Source organism: Trifolium pratense, linkage group LG6 (genome assembly GCF_020283565.1).
Source record: "Trifolium pratense cultivar HEN17-A07 linkage group LG6, ARS_RC_1.1, whole genome shotgun sequence".
NCBI classification, from domain to species: domain Eukaryota; kingdom Viridiplantae; phylum Streptophyta; class Magnoliopsida; order Fabales; family Fabaceae; genus Trifolium; species Trifolium pratense.
The window spans coordinates 24,021,728-24,042,158 of NC_060064.1; the positions used below are offsets into that span (position 1 = coordinate 24,021,728).

Consider the following 20,431-nt stretch of genomic DNA (forward strand, 5'->3'; position numbering starts at 1 on the left):
ATGTTTCAATCTAAATTTACTAATAAAATTATAGAAAAAAATAAGATAAATACAACAAAAAGGTTATGCATAATCTACCCATAAAAATAGGAACAAAACATAAAAAAATTATAGAAAGTTAGTCAATAAAAAAATTATAGAAATAATAAGATGGGGTACAACAAAAATAATATATATGAATCACCACCTTACCCAAAAAAAAGAATATAAATGAATCTATGCATAAAAATAAGAAAAAAAAATTATCAAAAACGAAAACAAAAAAATAAAAAGATTCTTTACCAAATTTCTTTCTATAGAAAATTAAGTCAATAAAAAAATAATTATAGAAAGAAGATAGACAAAATAAAATGAATATGCATAAAAATAAAATTAATTACTATCAAATTTACTAAATTACCCTAAATATTTCTAATTAAATTTCTAATTTTTTATTAAAAATATCAACGGGACCATTATTTGTCATACATAAAAAATTTGATAAATATTTGTCATTGATAATTATAACTAAATTTATTCATTTACAATAGTTTTAGTGTAGGATTAGAAAAGTTAAGTCAAAAACGATAAATTCTACCTGAAGTTAGAGTTAGGATTAGTTTAGGCACATGTGACAACTTGCGAAGCAATTAAGCCTTAAGGGTAAGGATACCTAAGTATAAACGAAAAAGTGGAACCAACTAGTGTAACACCCAAACCCCTTAACGCGTATTTATTGAATATAAATAAATAAAACACTTAAGAAAATTCTAGGCGTCACATGTTAATAATACAAACCACGGCATAATTTAAATCAATCATGCTAGCACAGCGGAAATTAAAAAGCGATACTTATCATAGTGCTTATCATACAACAGTTATAATTGTTCACACAATATCCTTAGGCTCTAGGCCATATCAACAAAGGATATTATGTTTACAACCCAAAAGATTAGGAATAGCAAGGTTAAATATGCCATCACGGGCTTAATACAATTCAAACGAATAACCCGACCCGGTAAAACCTAATCAGAGCAATTCTATACAACCCATCAAAATGATATATATAACATATATCTAAGGAGTAGTCTACGCTAACTCCTCACCAAAAAGTGTGCTACACCAAGCACGAGCAACGCCCTCTAACTCTGATCGGAATCCTCAACCTGAGAACCTGAACCCCCAACGGTCCAGCACATAACACAAAGCATGAGAGTTAGATCACATAATCAAAATACAAGTGCAAGTAAAAGGGTACTTAAACACTTCTTCTATAATCATGCATATATCATACATTCGTCCATATCCATCAACAATCTACCATTCCATTATAAGTACATAAAGACATATAACCGAATACTCACACAATCAATTATCACAATTATCCAAGTATGTGTCACATATCACTTATCACATAAATGTACACATATCCTAATGCATTCTAATGCGTCAACTTCATGCAATGTCACCCTAGACATATCTAATGCATGTGGTACCGTTTCGTCTTTATTAGAGTATCTCACCTCTAATATTCGTCTTTATCGGATAAATATAATCCGATATCCGTCTTTATTGGAATATCCAATATACAACAACAAAATTCATGAATGCATGTATATGTTTTTCATGAATTCACCAACAATTATTTAGCATAAAGCTCGTCATTTACTATGTGGAACACTATCCAACATACGTCATTATTAAGATTAACAAAACCTTAATATTCGTCATTTACAACATCATACATGATTAACAATCAATATATGCATCAACAATCATCAACAAGCATCAACAAGCATCAACAATCATCAACAATCATGTAAGAATAAGACACTGATTCGAAACTACATGCAAAGGAAGATCGCAGATGAAAAACTGGTGCAAACTGCAGTATTTACGCCTGGGGCGAAAATATTTACGCCCGGGGCGGAACTTTACGCCTGAGGCGCAGAAAAACCTGAAAGGTTGGCTGCTCACTGATCTGCCGTTTCAGGCGGAAATTATTGCGTTTTAGGCGGAAAAATATGCGTTTTCTACACAAAAACGCCCAAAAATCCCATTTTTCATGTTATAAATCCCAAAAGAGTTTGTATTCAAGCTCAACAAACATAGATAAACACAAAAGGACAGTTCATTTCTCAGATCTACGCCATAAACATCGAAAAAGTAAAGATTGACACTTTTTCATCAAAACTCTCAAGAACACAAAGTTCTTGAGTTTAATCCATTAGAAAACTCGTTTTAACCATTATTTCCGTTCATTAATCATGTTACAAGCATGTTAAGCATATTAAGAACCTTAGGAACGATTTCCATCAAGAAAATCCATTCCAATCTAAAACGAAAATGGGGTGGAGGAAGTTCGGGTAAGGAGAAATCGACATTCTCCCCTTCCTCGAATCACCCACGACTATGGAACCTACTCTCATACCTGGATTCGAAGAAAACTCGAAGATTTGATCTTGATTCTCCTCACTTTCCCTTGCCCTAGCTCTTGAGCTCTCTTCTCTCTCCAACTTGTCAAGAACAAGAACAAATGAAATGTTCCCTCATGACTTGGCCATATGGCCGCCCCACTCATGTTCACAAGGCCCATTGGGCCTCAAGCCCAATTGGCTTGGCCCAATAACACGATACTCTCACTACTCGCTTAATAACTAAAGTATCCGATAAATAACTCTAATTATTAACTTAATTAAAATGCCACGTTAAATAAAATATTTTAACACATTAAAATTATTAATATGAAAATTGGGTCGTTACAACTCTACCCTCCTTAAAGAATTTTCGCCCTCGAAAATTACCTGGAAATAACTCTGGATACGAACTCATCATCTTGCTCTCCAATTCCCAAGTCGCATTCTCACCAGCGGGTCCTCCCCATACCACCTTCACCGAGGCGATATCCTTATTTCTCAACCTCTTCACTTCTCTACCTTCGATCCTCAAAGGCACAACTTCGACCGTTAAGTCATCCCTCACTTGAACATCATCCGATTCAATCACATGTGACGGATCTCTTACATACTTCCTCAATTGTGACACGTGAAACACATCGTGCAAATTCGCCAATGATGGCGGTAAAGCAATCCTATACGCCACTTTCCCCACTCTTTTCAAAATCTGATAAGGACCAATAAACTTCGACGTTAACTTCCTCGATTTCAAAGCACGTCCAATTCCGGTAGTCGATGTAACTCTTAAGAAAACATGATCACCTTCTTGAAATTCAATGTCCTTCCTCCTCTTGTCGTGATAACTCTTTTGACGACTCTGAGACGCTTTCATCTTCTCTCGAATCATTCTAATCTTTTCCGTAGTCTCTTGCACAATCTCCGGACCAAGAATCATACTCTCTCTGGATTCAAACCAACAAAGCGGTGTTCTACACCTCCTTCCATACAAAGCTTCAAAAGGTGCCATTCCAATACTTGAATGAAAACTATTGTTGTACGTGAACTCGATCAACGGCAAACACGAATCCCAACTTACTCCTTGCTCCAAAACACAAGCTCTCAACAAATCTTCCAAAGATTGTATCGTCCTTTCCGATTGGCCATCCGTTTGAGGATGATAAGCCGAACTCAACCTCAATTTAGTCCCTAAAGCCTCTTGTAAACTTTCCCAAAATCTCGAAGTAAACCTCGGATCTCGATCCGAAACAATACTCGACGGAATACCGTGCAACTTCACAATTTGCTCCACATAGATCTCGGCCAACTTAGGCACCAAGGTACCTTTCTTAATAGCAATAAAATGCGCACACTTCGTCAAACGATCTACTACCACCCAAATCACTTCATAACCTTTCGTAGTCTTGGGTAAACCTCCCACAAAATCCATCGCAATACTATCCCACTTCCATTCCGGGATAAACAAAGGTTGCAACAAACCAGACGGTTTCTGATGCTCAATCTTCGACTTCTGACAAACTAGACAAGCATAAACAAACTCGGAAATTTGCCTCTTCATTCCTGGCCACCAAAATAACTTCTTCAAATCTTGATACATCTTGGTTACTCCAGGATGAATACTCATTCCACTCCTATGACCTTCTTCCAAAATCATCTTCTTTATCTCGGGCACATCGGGCACGCACACTCTTCCATGAAATCTCACAACTCCATTCTCGTCAACTTTGAAATTAGCTTCTTTTCCTTCCTCAACTACTATTGCCAACTTCTCCATTAACTTCTTATCCGTCTTTTGACATTCTTTGATATTTTCTAGAAAAGGATTCGTCAACTTCAACATTCCCAATTTAACACTCTTAGGAGTCACTTCACATACTAGACTCAAGTCTCGGAATTCTTCAATCAACTCTAACTCTTTCACCATTAGTGATGACATGTGCAACGATTTCCTACTCAACGCATCGGCCACCACATTAGCTTTTCCGGGGTGATAACTCAAATCAAAGTCATAGTCCTTCAAAAATTCGAGCCATCTTCTTTGTCTCATATTCAGCTCCTTCTGATCGAATAGATACTTCAAACTCTTGTGATCACTAAAGACTTCAAACTTCGATCCATACAAGTAATGCCTCCACACCTTTAATGAAAACACAACTGCGGCTAACTCAAGATCGTGTGTCGGATAGTTCCTCTCGTGAACCCTCAGTTGTCTCGACGCATACGCTACAACTTGACGTTTCTGCATAAGCACACCTCCTAGTCCCATCTTCGAAGCATCACAATACACGACGAAAGATTCCTTAGCATCCGGTAAAATCAACACAGGCGCGGTAGTCAACCTCTTCTTAAGCTCTTGAAAACTTTCTTCACACTTCACATCCCAAACAAACGCTTGATCCTTCCGAGTCAACTGCGTCAAAGGCAAAGCCAACTTCGAAAATCCTTCAATGAATCTCCTATAATAACCAGCCAATCCAAGAAAACTTCTTATCTCAAAAACAGACTCTGGCGTTCCCCATTGCAATACGGCATCAACTTTCGCTGGGTCAACCGCTATTCCTCCGCTTGAAATCACATGACCAAGAAAACTTACTTCTTTCAACCAAAACTCACACTTCGACAATTTGGCATACAACTTCTTCTCTTTCAAAATTTGCAAAACAATCCGCAAATGCTCCTTATGTTCCTCTTCGGACTTTGAGTAAACTAAAATATCATCGATGAATACCACTACAAACTTATCCAAGAATGAATGAAAAATCCTATTCATGTACTCCATAAAAACACCAGGTGCATTGGTCACACCAAAAGGCATCACCGAATATTCATAATGACCATACCTCGTCCTAAAAGCAGTCTTTGGTATATCCTCCGTTTTCACTCTAATTTGATGGTATCCGGATCTCAAATCAATCTTACTAAATACGCAAGCTCCAACCAATTGATCCATTAAGTCATCTATCCTCGGAAGTGGATACTTGTTCTTGATCGTCACTTTGTTCAACTGCCGGTAGTCAATACACAACCTCATACTCCCTTCTTTCTTCTTAACCAACAACACAGGTGCACCCCACGGCGATACACTAGGTCGAATAAACTTCTTCTCAAGTAGTTCTTCTAGTTGCTTCTTCAACTCATTCAACTCTGACGCTGACATTCTATACGGTGCCATAGATATCGGGCTAGTACCAGGTACCAAATCGATCGTAAACTCTACTTCTCTCTTCGGCGGTACATCTGACACGTCTTCCGGAAATACATCGGGAAATTCACAAACAACCGGTAACTCTTCCACCTTAACTTCACCTTCCATCTTCAAGGATGCAAACAACGCATACACCTCTACAGGTTCCTTCAACGACTCTACTACTTCCTTCTTACTCATCAAATGCAAACTCTCCTCCGGTTTAGGAAATACAACGGTCTTCTCGCAACAATTGATATGGACTCGATTAAATATCAACCAGTTCATACCAAAGATAACATCTATTCCACTAAGTTGGATACACACTAGGTCCATTCCAAAGTGTCTACCAAACACGGTTACGGGACAGTCACGACATACGAGACGGGTAGTTACAGAACCGTTAGCAGGAGTTTCTATTTCCATACGACCAGACATTTCAGACACAGGTATACTAAGACGCTTCATGCAATCAACGGATATAAAAGAATGTGTTGCTCCCGTATCAATAATCGCAATTAAAGGAGTGTTATAGATAAAACACGTACCTCTAATGAGATTATCCCCCTGATCCGCATCATCTCCACTCAAAGCAAACACCTTCCCCATAGTCTTCTTCGGCTTCTTGCACATAGGACTTTTGTGACCCTCTTCACCACAATTGAAGCAAGTCACCTTCACTAGACAAACATCGGATCTATGTCCCCACTTTCCACAATTGAAACACTTGTCTCCTTTCCCTGGGCATTCATAAAACTTATGGCCCACTTCTCCACACCTATAGCACTGACCGCTACCTCTCTTCTTTCCACCACTAGACTCAACAACCTTCTTCCCCTTGTCACCATAAGGCTTCCCACGGTCTTGACCTTTTCCTCTTTTGTCACTCATGGCCTTGTAGTAATTAGTCTTGGCCTTTCCATCATCATCACAAATACGGCACTTATCCACCAAAGTTGCAAAGTCTCGGATTTGAGAAAATCCGATAAGATGCTTGATATCTGGGCGCAACCCACTTTCGAACTTGACACACTTAGCCTCCTCAGCGTCCACGGTGTTGTAGTGTGGACTAAACGCACAAAGTTCTTCAAACTTCACGGAATACTCTGCCACAGACATGTTCCCTTGCTTGAGTTCCATGAACTCCACCACTTTCTTGTTCCTAATATCAGCCGGAAAGTACTTCCTCAAGAACTCTCCCTTGAACATCTCCCAAGTGATTACCACACCACCAATTCCCATCCTCAGCTTAGCATTCTTCCACCACTTGTTAGCTTCCTCACGAAGTACATAAGTACCCAAGGTCAACTTACTCTCCTCGGTACACCTCATAGCCTCAAAGACAATCTCAACTTCCTCTACCCACTTGACAGCAGCATCTGGAGCATAGCCTCCAGTGAAAAGTGTCGGATTATGCCTCATGAATCTCTCTAACCTCATCTCATCTTCCCTCCCGGGTTGATGATCCCTAGCCACGATGTTGGTCAAAGTAGCTATCGCATCTGCCATCTGATTGTTAGCCCTAGCCGCCATGATCCTGAACAACCAATCAATCCAGGAACAGACTTAGAAAGGTAATATCAACAGTGTTATCTCTACACAAGTTGAATATATGGGCAACTAATCCTAATTGGTTCCACATGAACCGACTTGCTCTGATACCACTATTGTAACACCCAAACCCCTTAACGCGTATTTATTGAATATAAATAAATAAAACACTTAAGAAAATTCTAGGCGTCACATGTTAATAATACAAACCACGGCATAATTTAAATCAATCATGCTAGCACAGCGGAAATTAAAAAGCGATACTTATCATAGTGCTTATCATACAACAGTTATAATTGTTCACACAATATCCTTAGGCTCTAGGCCATATCAACAAAGGATATTATGTTTACAACCCAAAAGATTAGGAATAGCAAGGTTAAATATGCCATCACGGGCTTAATACAATTCAAACGAATAACCCGACCCGGTAAAACCTAATCAGAGCAATTCTATACAACCCATCAAAATGATATATATAACATATATCTAAGGAGTAGTCTACGCTAACTCCTCACCAAAAAGTGTGCTACACCAAGCACGAGCAACGCCCTCTAACTCTGATCGGAATCCTCAACCTGAGAACCTGAACCCCCAACGGTCCAGCACATAACACAAAGCATGAGAGTTAGATCACATAATCAAAATACAAGTGCAAGTAAAAGGGTACTTAAACACTTCTTCTATAATCATGCATATATCATACATTCGTCCATATCCATCAACAATCTACCATTCCATTATAAGTACATAAAGACATATAACCGAATACTCACACAATCAATTATCACAATTATCCAAGTATGTGTCACATATCACTTATCACATAAATGTACACATATCCTAATGCATTCTAATGCGTCAACTTCATGCAATGTCACCCTAGACATATCTAATGCATGTGGTACCGTTTCGTCTTTATTAGAGTATCTCACCTCTAATATTCGTCTTTATCGGATAAATATAATCCGATATCCGTCTTTATTGGAATATCCAATATACAACAACAAAATTCATGAATGCATGTATATGTTTTTCATGAATTCACCAACAATTATTTAGCATAAAGCTCGTCATTTACTATGTGGAACACTATCCAACATACGTCATTATTAAGATTAACAAAACCTTAATATTCGTCATTTACAACATCATACATGATTAACAATCAATATATGCATCAACAATCATCAACAAGCATCAACAAGCATCAACAATCATCAACAATCATGTAAGAATAAGACACTGATTCGAAACTACATGCAAAGGAAGATCGCAGATGAAAAACTGGTGCAAACTGCAGTATTTACGCCTGGGGCGGAAATATTTACGCCCAGGGCGGAACTTTACGCCTGAGGCGCAGATTTTTACGCCTGAGGCGCAGAAAAACCTGAAAGGTTGGCTGCTCACTGATCTGCCGTTTCAGGCGGAAATTATTGCGTTTTAGGCGGAAAAATATGCGTTTTCTACACAAAAACGCCCAAAAATCCCATTTTTCATGTTATAAATCCCAAAAGAGTTTGTATTCAAGCTCAACAAACATAGATAAACACAAAAGGACAGTTCATTTCTCAGATCTACGCCATAAACATCGAAAAAGTAAAGATTGACACTTTTTCATCAAAACTCTCAAGAACACAAAGTTCTTGAGTTTAATCCATTAGAAAACTCGTTTTAACCATTATTTCCGTTCATTAATCATGTTACAAGCATGTTAAGCATATTAAGAACCTTAGGAACGATTTCCATCAAGAAAATCCATTCCAATCTAAAACGAAAATGGGGTGGAGGAAGTTCGGGTAAGGAGAAATCGACATTCTCCCCTTCCTCGAATCACCCACGACTATGGAACCTACTCTCATACCTGGATTCGAAGAAAACTCGAAGATTTGATCTTGATTCTCCTCACTTTCCCTTGCCCTAGCTCTTGAGCTCTCTTCTCTCTCCAACTTGTCAAGAACAAGAACAAATGAAATGTTCCCTCATGACTTGGCCATATGGCCGCCCCACTCATGTTCACAAGGCCCATTGGGCCTCAAGCCCAATTGGCTTGGCCCAATAACACGATACTCTCACTACTCGCTTAATAACTAAAGTATCCGATAAATAACTCTAATTATTAACTTAATTAAAATGCCACGTTAAATAAAATATTTTAACACATTAAAATTATTAATATGAAAATTGGGTCGTTACAACTAGGGCGAGAATACATATAAGCAGTAGAGGTAACCTTAGCTAGGCTCTAACCAGTTTGTAATATAAATAGGGAACGAGTGCTTCTAAATCTATTTTATAAGACTAATCCTGATAGAGGCGAACAAAGGAAATTAACCACCAAGCAGGAGTAAGGGAGGGATTTGAAAACACTTAACCACTCCGTGTGGACACACACGCACCATTTTACTTTTATAGTCATTTACTTTCCTGCAATTTACTTTTACCCGCACAACTATCTGTAAACAACAAAGCGAATGCAAAACTATCTAAATTCCTAAACGAAACTAGTAATTTTGGCACAATCCCTGTGAAGAACGATAACTTATCACTTTATTACTTGGTTGCGATTCTGTGCACTTGTAGAGCCACCACCACCCAGCTTTTTTTAGAGCTTATGTAATCATCTTATGCAATTTTTATATATTATTATAAGTTTGTCAATGTAGTTTATGATAAAATAGCTTAAAAAATTACAATTTTCACTAGTGTGGACTTATAAAATAACATAAAACCTAATTTATATTGCATAAGCTTTAAAAAAAACTGGACCAAACAAGCCCTTAGTTTCTTAAAGCACTAGTTAGTGTTTTTCTTATTTTAATACGAAGCTACTACTTGTTTTTTAAGAAAGAAATAATACAAGGCTAATTTCTTATTGGGCAAGAAATATGAATGGCAAAGATATTTCTTGTTTGAGAATCAATTTTATTCATATATTAATTTGGCTTGAGTTACACGTTTTTCTTCTTTTTTTCCTATCTTAAGTCAAAATTTTATGTTGCTATTTATTGAATATTTGTGTCCACTTAAGACTTTCTCATACTACAATTTAGTAATCCTAATTAATAGCTATTGCGGTGCCACAGTTTTTATGACTTGGTACTTTATTTTAGAGCATGAGACATGTACATATGTATGTGGAAATAGTGCTGCAAATAGATCATGTGGGGAACGGTTTTGAATAACATATATACTGTCTTATATCAAAAGAGAGATACATGTATACTTGTATACATATAGCTTTCTTTTACGAATGGATCGAAAACCAGAAATTTGTTAAAATAATTTTCACCAAATGCCTCGGTTATGTAACTTGTTGATATTCTCTTTGATTTGATAACCTCGATATATTTATCATTGAGAAGAACCAATTGTCTTTAAGGGAGTTGCGCAATATTGCGAATAATTCATTAGTTCAGCATGAAAACACGCCTTCGGTTTTAGTTTCCAACCATCCATAACAACAAGGAGCAAATTTAGTATGAACCAAAAACCAAGTTAGCGAATCACAAACGATAAATAAGATAAGAGAAAATGAGACATGCACTGACAACATAATTATTTTACACTGTCATTCAATACCAACCATATATTTTGTTAAATCACTCCACTACACCTCACTCTAATGATATGACATATGACGTGGATCAATAATTGATTCATATTGAACGTTAGTGTAAAAATATTTTAATGTCCATTAAACTCATAAGATAAAGGAGAAGAAGACAATGATATTTGTTTATCCAATTCGATCTAATATTTAATGAGATACGATTTGGTGAGGTAGCAATTCTTCATTTCACTAATCAAAAAGTTTCAATACAAATATATTACAAAAGAAATTATAAGCATTAGCATTCAATACTAATTCTACCATTTTCCAAATTTTTTACGCGTGACCAAGAGATCCAACGAAATACGTTTCCCAAGATGTTTATAATGTGTTTTCCAACTCGAAAATATGCTAAAAACACTAAAAAATAACCCATAGCGCAAGATGGCTATCTTATCTTGTACTTCAAGAAATATCTTTGTCATCCATATTTCTTGCCAAACAAGAAATTAGCCTTGTATTATTTCTTTCTTAAAAAACAAGTAGCTTCATATTAACACTTCAATATTTTATGTGGCATTTTTAGGTTCTATATCTTAATGTTCGGTTTGAAAGGAAAGATGTCATTCAAGAAGAGAGAAGAGTAAGGTACATTACATTCCATTGATTAGTTTTATTTTGTGATAAACTTGATGTTATCATTGTACTTTGCAATCTTTTTAATTCTTCCAAAATAATGTTTTAGTCTTAGGAGATCTAACAGGCATAGGGTGCAATGATTTTAAATTTGTGGTTCCTAATATTTTCATAGTCACACAGAACTCTACTAAATACTAACTTCACTGGAAACTTCATTGTTATGTCATTAAATATTTATTGCTTAAAGAGTTTCACTTGGATTTCATATATTAAATTTATCTGTTTATTCTCTCTTCATGAATCATGTATTAGTCCCATTTGGTTTATTTAAATAGATATCAATAGACATGCTACAAAACTCATCAAAAAGCTACTGATCCAAATTATCTAATTCATTCAACTTTAATTTCTCTTCTGTTCAAATTATATAATGGTAAGGATATTATTTTTGTGTGCAGCATCTTTTGATATATTTTCACCTACAAATTTGCATTGAAATATTCGTATATTATGTTTTCCATCACATATTCTTCAATTCTAAATTCTTGTACCATTATTATTATAGATGTAAAGAATGCATGGTTAGAGAGATTCCAATGACATCAACAACTGCAACAAAAGTGTAACAATCAGGAGAAAAATATAAAGAAGGCATTATTATACATGTATGTTATAATTTAAGGTATTCTAGCATCACAAAACTTTTCTGAGTTATGCACACTAACCTATTGAAATTGTTGAAACATAATCTCTCTAATAACATAGGATAATAAACTTGTTTAGCATTGACATTCATAACAAAATCTTACCTGTCCAGAACACTAGCGTGTCCATGACTTTTTCCTCTCGGCTACAAACTCGGACAACAGAGCAATTCAACTTCAAGGCTCCTAAATTTCAGAACTCTAGAGCATTGCTCGGAATATTCTTGTTAGTAGAGAGGTCAAAACCAACGATTTGTAAGGGTAATCTAAATTCTAAACCATAAAATTAATAGCATTTGACTGACCAAAACTACAATTCGAACCAATCTGTAGGCAATGATGAGATCTTCTTTTGCAATCCTACTCATTTTCCCACGTGCCTTACAAATTTACAAAAATACCCTTGTCCGCTATTCAAGTAGCAGATACACCCCAAAAATACCCTACCAAATTTGTTTTTTATAACGTTCACTACTTAAGTAGTGGAAGGGTAAAAATGGAAACATGTAGGGCGCGCGAGAAGCAGGTAGGGAGGCAAAAGAAATATCGGCAATGTGGTGTGATTAGCTTGAAACATAATTTAAAAAAAAAATGCAGAACACACAAAAAAGTTCATGATCCACTAACCTTTAACTAGTGTTGGGGAGGGTGATCAATCCATGTCTGCAATCAAATAGCATAATTGACAACCAAAATTAGATAGACGATGGTTACATAATTGACAACAATAACATGCAAATGATAAAGAAGAAACCAATTACCTTAGAACAAAGACTCATACATTCAGAAGCCACTCTTTGGCTTTGTTTGCGTGTTTGCACGGTGGGGGAAGAGAAGACTTTGGAGGGAGAGAAACAGAGGAAAAAATAGAGAAATTTTTCACAATTTTTTTGAGAGAGTACTTTTATAGAGAATGATAAATAAATGCTTATGATTAATATATTTTGAATTTTATGAATATTATAACAACATAATTTAAATATGAAGACAAGATGAATACAGTTTAAGAATGCATAAAAACACTCCAAAACCCCTCTCCAATACAGGTTTTAAGTTCCACCAAATTAAGAGTTATGAAGAAAACTAAACCTTCCAAACTCCCCCTTCCAAACACTCCTCTATTCCTTCCACATATTTCTTCCTCTTTTTTTCCTTCAAAACTCTACCCTCTCACCCCCAATGTCAATATCAACATTACGTTAGTAGGCTTGAATTATTCAACAAAACAAATATTTAGGCTTTTGAATGAAGTAATTGATAGAAAACTTATCAGAATCATGAAAGATGAAACATGAGGCAGAATCCACATCAATCATGGGGAGTCGAACGACGTTTGACGTTTCTTACATAGGCCACAAGCCCACAACACCGACCATGGATGGCAGAAGGTTATCAATGCAAAATCAAATGGGGATAACAATCAGAGATGGCAAACACAAAGCAGAGATGAAAATCAGAGACAAAGGGCAAAGATGTAAGATGATAATATGTAGCTTGACATGTATTATCATAGTTATTTTTTCTTAAGGTGCATGTTAAAATGCTCCATATATATATATATATATATATATATATATATATATATATATATATATATATATATATATATATATATATATATATATATATATAATGTAGTAACAAAAAAAACTAACATTTCATGAAAAATATCTAAACAGCAATTTATTTCAGCCTAATGCATAACTTACAATGTAGACCACTTGTAGGTGCTAGTTTTGACTAGCAAAGGATAAATGATTAATCTTTATTAACATTGAAATAATATACTTGTTTTTCTTTACAAAGAGGTACTAGTTCATATTTTGGTCCTCCATACCTTTGGATTGGACTAACATTTTCAAACAAACATTCTAAGCTAATACAAACTTTCAATGTAAAAGAATTAGATTTTGGTGTTCTGTAAAATGGGGCAACAAAATCAAAATTTTTTACATCTCCGGTGCCTATAAAATTGTCCAAATCAAGAAAGACATATTGTACTAAGCCATCATCCAAACTCATCCTCAACCACAACTTACAATTACTTATAATATTATGGAGTTTGATTTTACATGGTATACTAACCGGTAGTCCTGAAACAAAGGGGAAAGGATGTAGAGAGTCATTATTGGAAATGCTTAGTTCCGCCTTTAGATGTTTCACTGTTCCATGAAACACAAACTTCTTCAAGGAGAAGAGCTTGAGACATCTATCAAACTGAAGTGAACACTCATGTAATAACTTACCAAGTTCAACTACAAAATTGGATGGCAAAACCGATCTTTCTTTAAGGATAGATTCAACGCATGAATATATAGAAGTCAATCTCTTGAATGTAAGATTGACACAAATGGTTTCCAATTTACATAACCTGAGGGCATAAGTCACTAATATAAGCTCCAACATATTCAATTCTTCTTCCGCAGAAAAACCTACAAACGTACTCATCAATTCTTTAATCCTCCTATCAAGCTTTCCCAATTTGAATTCCAATTCTCCCATTCCATGAGAACGGGAACCTTTTGCTGGCAACAAGTGCTCCCACACTTCTACAAGCAATATTATTATCCGGATATACAGTAATGCAAATGCCAAAGCATCATGAGACCCTAAAGAGTCAAATTTCATAGTTGATAATTCCTCCTTCAAACACCTGCAACATTAAATGATTAAAAAAAAGAGAGCCAATATTAGATGCTAATATAATATATATAATGCCAAAATTGTGTTTTGTAAGCAAATTCCGGACATCTGGTATAACTTATATGCAACATATACAAAAATAATTAATATTGGATGAATCAAATTGAACTAAATGCCAAGGCACAAATGTTAATGAAGCAAATACTACAATTTATTACCTCAACGACCTTAACACTTCATTTGTAAGACCTGTCTCTATCGTTTGCCACATATCAGGGCACTTTGCAAGAATGAAGTTTACGAACTTTGTAACTTCACTATACTCTGATTGATGTTGTTCTACCTGATAGCTGGGTAGCTCTTTTTGTTCCTTCATGATTTGTGATCCAACTTCTGAATCAATGATCCCATTGCTAGCACAATTTGGAGTATCACCTTCAATTAAAGGCAATTGTTGTTCCCCTTCACCGTGGCTAATATTTGGGGCAGAATAGCTTGGAGGTCTGCTTTTCTCACAGAGGTATGCCAAAAGGGCATCCTTATCCATGATATCACTAAAAGCATAATAAATTCTGTCTAGCAATGTAACTGCATAAGAAAACAACACTGGTGGTATAACGCCTAAATATTCATTAAATAGCGGGGCAGATATAGAAATGATTAAAAGTGCAGCTATCCTTGCACTCTTAAATTCATCATTTCCTTCAAAAGCTGCTTCTACCTGTTAAGAGCAACGTCAAAATTAATTAGTGTCACTCCTTCTAAAGACTCTAGCTATATTTGTTTCATTGGCATGCAAAACATTCAGCATGTTACATGTGATTATACTATATACACTGCACAAGCGCACCTCTTCAAAAGTTTCCTTGACGATATAGCCTACAAATTTCTTGTGATTTCGACCAAGATGAGAGAACGCAGAAAATACATCAGCTTCATCCTGTAAGCATAGTAGTTATAGACTTATAGTTAAACACAGGTGACAAATAACAGTTACGAATTGCTAGAAAGTTGTATTTAGTATCATGGCTCTGTCATTTCAAAAGAAAGTAAGATTAGGAAGCATGTATTTGATAAAGCAAAAAACTATATTTTGCTTGAAATGAGGAAGATAGGGATATGACCAAAAACTTCCCTATGACTTTTGTTCAAAGGTGTGTCCAGTGTCCGACGCGTGTCGGCTGTATCTGACACCGACATGACACTGACACATATGATTACATTTAATTAATTCATTTTGACAAATTATTACCAGTGCCGACGTGGTAGAGCAGTGCCTGGTGCCCGTGTCTGTTAGCAGTTAGAATAAAGGGGAGTTTGTTAGGATTGGAGTTAAGAAGTTAATTAGGGGTTAGTTAGTTGTTAAGGTTGTTACAATTTCTGTTTCAATTGCTATTTGAGTCAGTGCAAGGTTATTATATTCATTATAAACCTTTTGGAATTGTTTCTTTTCTTTGAATCCTATTATCCCATTCAATTGATAGTACAGAAATATATTCAAAGAATTCTTCTTTTCTCAATTTTGTTCATTAATATATTTATTCTAGTTAGAATCATTCTCTTTTTAATTCATTTCTGCCCAGTTTTAGGAATTCATTCCAATTACCGAAAGAAAGGTTCCTAACAGTGCTAGTGTTTCATAGCATAGTGCAAAGCATACCTGCAGATAACTGTCTAAATTTTCCATAAGTCTGTCAATAGATGATTTGAACATAGCCAGATCATTTAGCTTCACTATTTTAAGTATTTTCCTTTCAGCACATCTTACTTCCCTACAGTTGTCCACTAGAGCACCGAGAAACTGCAAAATGAATTAAACATTAGCAGAATATATGAGTAACAAATTGCCACTAAGACAAGGAAAAAGTAACGGCGTTATGGGAAACAAATATATATTAAAATAGATTAAGTATTCCACTTAGAAAAGCCCACTCAATGACCATAACTCGTCTCAATAAAATCTGATCATCCATTTCATTCTGTTCACCGGTTCTATTTATGAAAAGTTTTATCTTAACTTTAGGGACATCCAAGATATTTTTAAGTTGAAGAATAAAGTCTGCAACTAAGTGAAATTTAATATCTATTGTTTTTGGAAAAGACACAACAGTCCCTGGTATTACATTTGATTACCAGTAATAAAATATGTTTTTTCTGTCTAATTTGAGCTTCTCAGATGCTAAAACACATTTATTTATGTTTATCATGCTTCAATTTCCCATCGATCTCAAACATGATACTAGTAACTTTTTGGCTTTCATCAAGAAAAATTTCTGTGCACCCCAGTAGTCATTCTTTACTTTCCAAAAGCAATTTTTTCAACCCTAGTGATCAAGCATTCTCAAATCTAGTAAGATGACTTATTCACCATATTGAAACCCAAACAACTGTAAATAATATATTCATCTTCCAGGAATACAACCACACCACAAGCAGAACTCATTAACCACATGAACCTTCCAACCCCATTTTGGTCCCAAAAACCTTCTAATTAAGAAAACAAAAAGAAACATAAGAGTCTGATCATTAAATCTCCAAACATAGACGGGAAGGACAAATGTAACTGATAACAATAAGGAGGATCTTGCAGATTCAAACAGAAGAAAAATTACTGACACTAATTATATTCTGGACATGGAGAAAACTGACTAATGAAGGATCAGAAAGGTACCATGTGCAAGTGCTTTTCCTGAAGCTTTAGACAGCCATTAATTGCCATATGATGCATGGTTTCTAAAGCTTGTAACCGAACCACCACAGAATCATCATTCAACATATCCATTAACAAGTCTAAGGCTTCACGAGCAAACTCAACAGAGAGGACTGTCAGTGTGTGTAAAGACTGGCATGCAGACTTCCGCACCTACAGGTAAAGCAGAGACACATTGTAATTTTCATATAATCAAACAAGGAATTAGTCTTGAAATTAAGGCAGTTAGTTACAGTCAACTTATAGTGTATAGAAAGAGCAATATATTGCTATGATATATTGCAAAAATTACCTCAAAAAACTCCTCCTCAAGCCCATGAACTAGTGCACCAGCAACACTAGTTGCCAACGTCACAAATTGTTCAGAGGTGCTCTGATCCATAGCTTCCATTTGCTTTTCATTTCTTAAAACTCTCTTTGATAAGCTTTGCAAAAGAAAATCCTTAGATACTATTTCCATCTTTGCAAGGCCGTTAAAGGCTTCAACTCTGACCTTCATGCTCATGTCTCTCACCATAGAACAAAGCTACATGCACATGAAGTGAATATGTTATGCCATATGTGATATTAAGAGGACCAGTAAGTAAACAACTGTTAGAAATGCCTGAAAACTCAAATAGATACTCAACACCAAAAAGTATTGACATGAATTCCACGAAACCATGTGCAGCCCACAATATAACAAATATACCTTAGCAAATACTTCATTGCACCAATATGCCTTCATGTCTGCATTAGAAGCTGATAACATCAGACCCCAAGAAGCTACCTGAAATACAACTCACGTCATTCAAACAACTACTCTACCATCAACTCTTCAAATACTGTTCTGCTTGCACAAGTAGCTCAAAAAGCAGAATATTAATCATTCAGCATTGACTTAACTCAAAAAGTATACAACATATAATGAGAAAAATACGAACGTGTGTAATTTCACATTTTAAACAGGACAACAACGACATTATAATATCACTTGTTAAGCAATGTTTTAAATTGTGATTTTTTAATATAAATTACAAATAAATACATGCAATGAGGCTTTCTAAACCTTGAGGCTTGATTGCAGTTTTGAATCACAGTTAATACCTTGATGCTAAGTATATTTTCAAAGACCTAAATCAAGATAGATTTAGGTATAAAAAAGATTTTTTCAACGAAACCAATTACAGTGTACAAATCGTCAACAGAAAGAACATCACGTGTGTGCTCAAACCTCAAACTCTTCACATTTAATTTTTTTTTTTAAGTTTTGTCATTTAATGTTTATAAAAACCTCAACAATTCTTAGAATTTAATAGATTTATACTATACCAATTATGTTCCATTCAACAGAAGAGGAAATAAAAAGATATACTTATTTTCTTTTTTTGTCAAGTAGCCCAGTGGCTAAAAATTCCACCCTTAAGGTGAATAGGCGGGGTGTCTGGGATTTGGACACTGGCCTTTGCATATCTAATGTGATGTCCTTCCTTACTAACTGAGTTAAACTCACGGGGGTACAGATATAACTATTCAATAGTCTCATTAAGAAACATAATAGATAATACAAAAATTTAAATTGACTTCTTTGAAAGGAATACTTGACTTCCAAAAAGAAAATACATTTTCATCATTTGGTAAATATTTCGTACACACATTGGAGTCTTTTTGATTACCACACACATTAGAGTCTGAAACTGTATAAACTATTTCAATAAAAAAAAAACTCAATTAAACGTTGATCCTATAAGTACCTAATGTATAAGTTATTTTTATAACAAAATAATAAGAACAAACTATTTTCCTAAGCTATCTTGAAGAGCTTATTGGAATAAGCTGAAAACGAATAATTGACATGTCATAACTTGTTTCCATAAGCTTTGTCAAAGAGTCTCGCAAGTAATGTTAAAGATTGAATCAGAAGTAAGAGAGAGAGATGATCTTACAACACGAACAGCAGAGATTCTAACACAATCTTCCATATCAGTAAGAAGCTGAAGAGCACGTTGATAACAACCTTTCACCATACTAACATCATTGAAATCTCCACGTTCGCTCAAACCAACAAGCCCTTCCAACGAAGCAGCTCTCACATAAGGATAAGGATCCTTCGTAAACCCTAACAACACCGTAAACAACAATGCGGGTCGGACCTTGAACAAATAACCCGCATTCTTCAGCATCCATATCCGACCGGGAATGGAAGGTCCAAAACACAGAGAAACAAAGCGTCCATCATCGAGTTCGAACGAGTCAGGGAAACTCAGTTCTGAAATTGACGCGAGTGAATCGACGGCGAGGCGAGTAGGGGATTCGGTGGCGGTGAGGAGTGAGTCGAGAGCGAGTTGAGAAAAGGAAGGATGGTGAATTGCGAGGTCGGTTAGGAGGTTGAGAGTGTGGTGAGTGAGTTGTGAGGAACGAGTTAGGGTTTGGAGGATTGAGGAAAGGGTGGGTTTTGGAGTTGAAGGGTTTATGAGAAGGGACCTTATGGAAGATAGTGTGTGAAGAGTGAGAGGTTGTTCGGAATTGGATTGGAGTTGGGGAGTATCGTCCATTGCCGTGGGTGAACGGCGGTTGAGAAAATATACGAGGTGATGATGGTGGTGAAATTGGTTCAATTTTTAATAAAAAAATTCCCGGTTTTTTTTTTAAAACAATATTTTTAGATGAGAGAATTAGAAATTGATAATAGGATTTGAAATTTTAAATAATTCATTCAAAAACAAAAATTAAATAATTTAATTTAGGCTACACATCTGGTCTTTTATGTTTATTTTGTTTCAAGTTAATCTTCTATGTTTAAAAATTTTAAGTTGGTCCCTAAAGTTTCTAAAATTTAAATTAGTTAGTCCTTCAAGTTTATTATGTTTCTATAAAGATTTCTAAGCAATTTAAATCATTCTATTTGAGTTATCAGATGTATGTTTGAATAGAGTAAAAGAAAATTTTTGGGTCAAATTTTAAAAATAGGGATCAATTTGCAATTATTTTCAAAAATAATTAAAGGACCAACTTGAAAATTTTTAGGGACCAATTTGTAATTTTAAAAAAATAAAATATGGGTCAATTTGTAAA

General features: G+C 35.4%; 1 protein-coding gene and 2 long non-coding RNA genes across 3 annotated transcripts; 1 reads left to right on the forward strand and 2 right to left on the reverse strand.

Annotated features, from left to right (window-relative positions):
* Nucleotides 1-11,262: 11,262 nt before the first annotated feature.
* LOC123890523 lies at nt 11,263-13,550 on the forward strand. Its single transcript, XR_006802846.1, has 3 exons — nt 11,263-11,329; nt 11,886-12,002; nt 13,309-13,550. It is a non-coding gene; the product is annotated as an uncharacterized LOC123890523 (long non-coding RNA).
* On the reverse strand, nt 11,794-13,043 carry LOC123890524. The gene is made up of 4 exons (XR_006802847.1): nt 12,786-13,043; nt 12,652-12,687; nt 12,130-12,225; nt 11,794-11,929 (listed from the first exon to the last, which is right to left on the reverse strand). It is a non-coding gene; the product is annotated as an uncharacterized LOC123890524 (long non-coding RNA).
* A 187-nt stretch (nt 13,551-13,737) lies between the features above and the next one.
* LOC123892730 (protein SIEL-like) lies at nt 13,738-20,006 on the reverse strand. The gene is made up of 8 exons (XM_045942585.1): nt 19,303-20,006; nt 18,069-18,146; nt 17,670-17,903; nt 17,339-17,530; nt 16,328-16,468; nt 15,518-15,607; nt 14,886-15,388; nt 13,738-14,677 (listed from the first exon to the last, which is right to left on the reverse strand). Exons 1-8 carry the CDS (start codon nt 19,909-19,911, stop codon nt 13,783-13,785), a joined length of 2,742 nt encoding a protein of 913 aa, XP_045798541.1. The 5' UTR covers nt 19,912-20,006; the 3' UTR covers nt 13,738-13,782.
* Between the last annotated feature and the right edge of the window lie 425 nt (nt 20,007-20,431).